Below are 7091 nucleotides of genomic sequence, written 5' to 3'. Positions count from 1 at the left end.
ACGCTTTTGCATCCTTTTGCACATTCTCTTTCAACTCCTTTTTCTGAGCCACGGTAAGAGTTGAAGTATTCTCTGGAGTAGTGAATCTTTCTTATACAATATCCCACAAATCTTGGGACCGGAAGAAAGTAGTCATTTTTGTGCTCCAAAAATCATAGTTTTCTCCGGTGAAAATTGGGATAGGAATTGATGATGATTGAATAGTGTTAGCCATAGCTCAAAGTGTACAAAGATGGTTTAGTATGGATATGAGATTTTTGGAGATAGTTGGAAATGGATAGAGTAATATTCTACGCCCAGTGTATGACCAAACGTAGCTCTGATGCCACTGATAGTATTTTAGAAATGAAAATTATAGTAATGAAAATAGAAGTGGAGAAGCTTTGGAGTTACACAACTTAGAATACTTCTTATTTGGATGCTTTACAAATGAAGGGTGAGTGCCTATTTATAGGCTTTCTACAACACTTATGAATTTCTAGATGGTTCCATAAGTATCTAGTATACATTTTTTTCAAGATTTCTAGATACTTCTTTAATTATAATACTAAATGCCTATAATAGAATATACTAGAAGCTTAGGATAATTCTAGATAATATGATACAATCATCACTACTTGTTTCTATACAAATGTGGAAGCTCTAAAAAGTATGGATCAATATTTTATCAATGCTTGCACCTAAATTTTGTTACATTTTAAACCCGGTCTCGATGATACCATAAGAGATAAGACCTAAACTAATGGTGCAATATAAATTGCATAAACCTTTTCCCATTTACATGTCTCTGATACATAATAAGACAAGTGAACACGCATGAGAGAATAAGAGCCAAACTCTTGAAGTAATAGAATTACAAATGAAAATAAGAATTATAATTTATTTTATTAGAAAATAAATTAAAATCAGGATAGTCAATTTTTTTTGGTGTCAAATGTCATAATTCTAATATATAGTATGTAATGGATTCTCTAGTAACAAGAAGATACAAATTCAGATCATATGTTCCATATACTAATATTATACATAATAAAAAGGAGATTCCTTATTTTCTAAGTTCTTATGTGATCATTTTGGACTTTGAACAATGATAACAATGAAAAGTAAATGGCAACAAAAAAGAAGACAAAGGGTTCTATTGATTTTATACACAATTGGATACTATCATTGAGTAAAAACATTGTTACGTGAGGAAGGAGTAACTTGATTAACAGGTTCCTCTTCTGGGTCATTATCTTTCACAGCTCTCAAGACAAGAACCAACATTAATGGGTAGCTTATTGTAGTAAGCACCACATTCACAATCAATTGGTTCAAAGGGGTCACACTGTGGTTATCAATTTGCCATGCAACTGCTGAACCTGCACTTTGTATGCCTTTATAGAATCCAGCATACCTGTATAAATTGCAACCATAGTTCATCTCAAAATTCCAAGTATGATATCCATGTAGACAGTTAACGATACCTTTTCATTATGCAAAAGCCAACATAATTAGAAAAATGCTTCGTTTCACAACTCTATATAAGGTGGCAGAATCAAAATGCAGTTAGTAAAAAATTAAGTAGATATAAGGTGATGTGTATATAGGTATATGTTTGTAGTTTAAAACAATTATAAATGGAAAATGTTTCATATGCATCCATTAATTTCACACATCTCTATAGATGATAGAATTATAGTATAATTATGAAAAAATGAAAAGATATTAGTTATACTTTTAGTCTAGGACCTTCTATGAACCCTGAGTAATCCAAGTCTACCTCGAATAATCCATTTAGGTTATGTTTGTTAGTTGAGTTTTGGAGGGGAATGAATGAAAATGGAAAACTCGATAGTCATGAAATACAGCAGTGATATGGCTTCAGAGTTTTCTCTTTCCTTTCATTCTCCTCTAAAACTCAACTCGCAAAAATACCTTTTAAGGGATAAAATTTCCCACATTACTCATTTTCTATTTACTAGACTTGGACCTATCAATCGGACACATTGTTTAAACGGAAATAAAATCCTTTTCATTTGGATCATGAGGCATTGGTAGATTAGTAAAAAACAATTAAATTGTACAAGTGTTTTAGTAAGCATTCATATTCATAAACAGAAGAATTAAATCAAATGACTAAGAAAGATTTTGCTATGCAACAATTACCTGCTAAGAATCTCAGAATCATTATTCAGGGTTCCAATAACCCAGTAAACCATGCTTTGGAACATGGCATCAAGTAACCCAAACGTGAAATACAACACAAAGGGACCAGCAAAGTGAGAACCTGAGTCCTTAAAATCCAAAGTCTCATGTATATTACGCTGAATCTGATTAGCAATTGCACCACCCCAAATAGAACACCCAAGAACAGCAACAACACAAATTCCCACAATCCCTCTCTTCCTTCTGCTCTTAAAACTGAAATCCATTACATATCCAATTCCAACAGACCCTAACATTTGTGCACCCCAATAGAACACATTGTTCAACCCTCTAGTCCTCAAAGTGAACTGTGTCTTATTGACATGATTGAACTGGTAAGTATAAAAGAAATTGCTGGACCATGCAGCAGGAATCATTAGAAGCATTTTCCAATTAGAGAACAACTTAAGAATCTCAAAAAACTCAGTGGTTACATTTGAGTACATGATATTTGTACACCTAGTACCATCATCACGAATAACCTTACTAGCTGGTAAAATAGCCAATGATAAAACTGCTCCTCCTGCCATAAACACCATGAACCCTATGTATGTGCCATCATTAACAGTAGCTGCATCATTATGGTAGTTCAAAATGAAAGGAATTAAACCACCAATCACACCACCCATGTTGAAAATGCTCCAGAAAATTGAGATATAAGTGCCCTTTCTATTCACTGGAGGGTATGAGGTCATAATAGCACCTTGTGCAGCCCATAGTAGACCAGCTCCTATGCCAAGAATGCCACCAGAAATTATGGCAAAGGCTTGGTGCTGGTAATGGTTGTAATAAAGAAAGGAACCTGAATAGAGAACATAGGTGGAACAACCTGCAAAAGGAAAAAAATATATTATAAAAAGTAAACTAAAGATAGAGAAAAAATGATTTGCATGCATGAGTGAAAGTTGATCAAGTGTGTTAAAAGTGTCTCATTCTCTACATGAATCAATTAAATGTTACTTTTTATTTTTAAGAATTTTCTTCTATTGATATTGAAATATCTCTCCACACATGAATGAGTGACACTTATGCACTACACTTTTAGCTTTTGGTTTATAGTAAAAACTACAAAGTACTATAAGTCTAAAAGGTGTGGCTCCCACATAAGAAAAGAAAAACATTCACCAATAGAGAAATGGTATTGTTCAAAATTTGATGTTCAGAACTTGAGATAAAAAAACTGACCAGCGAAAAGGGTGAGATGGGGTCCTAGGATGTTGTAGATGCCACCACCAAGGATGCCAAAGATGGAAAAGAAAGTGTATAAGGCTGTGAGAGAATTGTTGGAGGCAGTAGCATTAACTTGGCCACCACCACCCATACCAGAGAGAGCATTGAACATACCAGGGCAACAAAAACAAACCAACCCAATAAGGATAACCTGAACAAACGGTGAGTTGTACCTGAAAATGGAAGAACTTTTTGTGTTTCTAGGTAATTGGGTACCTGATTCTTCATATTCATTGGAACCCATTTTGTTAAAAAGATTAGAAATTTTGTGTTCTTGAATTGTTTAAAATCGGATATCTGTATTCTTAGCCTCTCTCACTCTCTATTCTGTGTGTGTGTGTGTGAAAGGTGAAGTAGAGAGTGGAAGAGAGAATGAGATGAGGTTGAAGGTAATGAGTTATGGGGAAAAGTGATGAAGGTGAGAGATAAAGAGTTGGAGAGAGAAGTGACGTTGATAATATGAATGAGTATATCACAAATTTGGAGTAAATTCTGCTTCTGCGTTATTACACCCTCACCGATAACTGTGCAACCCAACTTTTGTCTTGTTTGTTACCAATCTTTATTTAACATTTCTTCTACAAAATACTCTATCATCTTCCTAATTATATTCATAAGAAAATAATATATATTATAAAATGATATTTTATTAGTTAATAATAATTTAAATGTGATACATGTCAATTATTAATATTATATTCTTAAATTATCTTTTAAATCCTTATGTCATAAATCATAAAATGATAGTTTATTTATTAATAGTTGATTTATATGTGATATATATATCAATTTCTTGGTCTTAGGAAATTTTGTAAAAAAATATAACATTACTTTATATTTTTGGAGTTTAAGTCAAAAATCATTCTAAATCTTTAATGGCGCAACTTTATTCTTTGTTAAATAGATCTTGCAAAAATTTCTTATATTTATAATATATAATTAAAATAAAAATGGTATGAATCATTAAATTTAATGAAATAATATGAACTTAATTAACAAATTTTCAAAATACAAATTTAAATAATATATGATAAATTATATTAAATACATATAATTGTTGATCTTATCTGGTTGGGCTAAGTTTGGTCATTGTTGTAAATATAATAAAATCATTGCAATATATTAACTAAAATGTTGTTCAAAATTAATGAGACTCGTGTTTAAAATTTCCTTAAGTATATTCACTCAAATTTGGCATAATGGACATATTTGTCAGTTGAAATCTATTACATAAGTATTATTACAATTCACCACAAGGATGATTCGATACTCCACCATTATTATAGGATTCTTGAGTGTTTAATATTATTTTTTTTATGTGAGAAACTAATCTATCTATGCATCATTAAGTGGCAGACTTTTTTTGGATTTGAAGATTTTCGAATAATATTATCCAATTTTACTTCTTTTGCTTAATCATAAAAAAAGTTCTTCAAAGTCATGTTTCATGACCAAAAAATCTCATATTCCACCCAACTCTATCTCATTTCTCTTATTATAATATTAGTATTTTGAGAGGCACGATCATTCAACCTATATTTATTAATTGAATAAATTTATTATTATAAAATTAATACTGATACAAATAACAATTATATAATGAAAACAAAGTTTTTAGAAAAATAGAATATATAAATTTTTTAATAATGGCAATATAAATATAATTTTAGAGATATAAAATATAAAATCTTAGTAGAGATAAAATATGATAAGATAAAATTATGTTATCTAAATATTAATTCAGTTATAATAATATACAAGTATAGATATAGATTTATAAATATAATTTTCAGAAAATCATAAAGCAGAAAGATTAGTTAATAATCTGTTGATTCATTTTTTTTATCAGTCTGTTGATTCAAATTAATAATTAGACTTCAATTTCAGTCTTAAATGTGTGATTGTATTAAATATTTGGTGTGGAAACTTTGCCGTCCATGATATTCAAATATGACTTGAGCAACATTTCACTTTATTGTAAAGGATATATTATATGTGTGGACACAGAGAAAAATAACAACTATAAAAGTATCTTTTATAGTACAACAAACAAAAATAACAATACTATCTCTAGAAAAAGAAAATAATGTTGCTAACACGGATTTAGAAATATCATATGACACAAGTACTTTTTATTAATGGTCATAAATAGATTTGTTTTAAATTTTTATCTCATTTATTTTGGTACTACAAATGATATCTTTCACTCTGAGTAAAATCATTTTTAGGTGTATGATAGTCTCATTCAATGAGTGTCGCTCATAAGAACTGAACATTTGATTTCTCTAATGATATAGTGAAATCTTACATCATTATATCATCATCTTATTGATGGGTATACATCTATTGTCCCACAAGTTGTGTCACTACATGTGTCATCAATTGTGATTGGTCTAGAAAATAATTAACTATTAATTTTTTAACTTCAATAATTTTTTTCAATCAATGACAGACTAATGGCACATGTAGTAGCACAATTTATGGGACAACAAATGTGTTCCCCTTATTGATATTTTTAATAAAGAATTTTATAGTTGTGTACTATTAAATTTGTTTTATTAACTTAAAAATATATATTTCATATTGATATAAATTTTTTTTACATAGTTGATATATAATTTATTTTCGAGTATATTACTTTTATTTAAATATTAAAAATAAGTCACACATAAAGAATATATATATATATATATATTATATTATATTAAGACAAAACAATATGTAACTATTATTATGGTGTAATTTATATCTCTTGCTTTGCATTTAATATTATTTAATTTCTACACAAAAATCATATAATTCTAGGTAATCACTATAGACACGTTGATCATTTTCTCACTTTGAATTGATTATTAATACAAAAAAAATATAAAATGCACTGAACTCAAAAAATACATATTATTTTTCCAAAATTAAATATATGATATGGACGGACAAACACATAGTATTTATAATGTAAAAGTCTTACACTACCAATTCATAATTATTTTAATAAGTGGTGTATTTAGTTTTTTTTATAACAGCTTACCTCAAGCATTATTCTAAATACAATAGATAACAAAATCAATATATTTTATACATCTGCACTCTAATTTATATACTTCGTAGACAAATATGGAGTGATCTTATAAATAAAGTTACATATAAATTCCCCACGCTCATTTATGGGTTTGTAAAAGTTATATAGACAATAGATAACTTTAATTGGTGATGTAATGAAAAAGGAAGAGAAAAATAGAAAGAAAATTAATATATAGTGTACTATAAAAACAAGAACATAGAATGCCAATGAATGAGGTTTTTGATTGGTAAAGAATTGAGTTATAGTCTACAATATCGAGTCCTAAGACCTGTCAATTTCATCTTTCAATGCTAATAGTACTATTTACCTACACAACTCTTCAATTATCATTATGAATTTTATGTTTAAAATTAGTTTGTACACCTAAATCCTCCTAATATTAACACCCTCCTCTTTGAAATTGAAATTTAAAAATTTTCCCTTATGTAATTTTTTTCTTCTAAAAAATGTGCCAATAGTAGGTATATCAATATATATATATATATATTAGGGGAGAGCAAGATTTGACTATACCTGATCATCTAGTTTGGTTTGATTATGATCGAGTCAGAATATGGTCAGATCTCATCGGGTCTAGAGTTAGATTCGAGTT

General features: G+C 29.0%; 1 protein-coding gene across 1 annotated transcript; it reads right to left on the bottom strand.

The window, feature by feature from the left end:
* Positions 1116-3885, bottom strand: LOC109343462 (UNC93-like protein 1). Its single transcript, XM_019581746.1, has 3 exons — positions 3373-3885; positions 2149-3016; positions 1116-1396 (listed from the first exon to the last, which is right to left on the bottom strand). The coding sequence occupies exons 1-3, from the start codon at positions 3659-3661 to the stop codon at positions 1165-1167; spliced, it is 1389 nt and encodes a 462-aa protein (XP_019437291.1). The 5' UTR covers positions 3662-3885; the 3' UTR covers positions 1116-1164.

Source organism: Lupinus angustifolius, chromosome LG03 (genome assembly GCF_001865875.1).
Source record: "Lupinus angustifolius cultivar Tanjil chromosome LG03, LupAngTanjil_v1.0, whole genome shotgun sequence".
In the NCBI taxonomy this organism is placed as follows: Eukaryota; Viridiplantae; Streptophyta; class Magnoliopsida; order Fabales; family Fabaceae; genus Lupinus; species Lupinus angustifolius.
The sequence above is the reverse complement of the archived record's forward strand: the minus strand, read 5'-3'. Positions and strand labels throughout refer to the sequence as shown.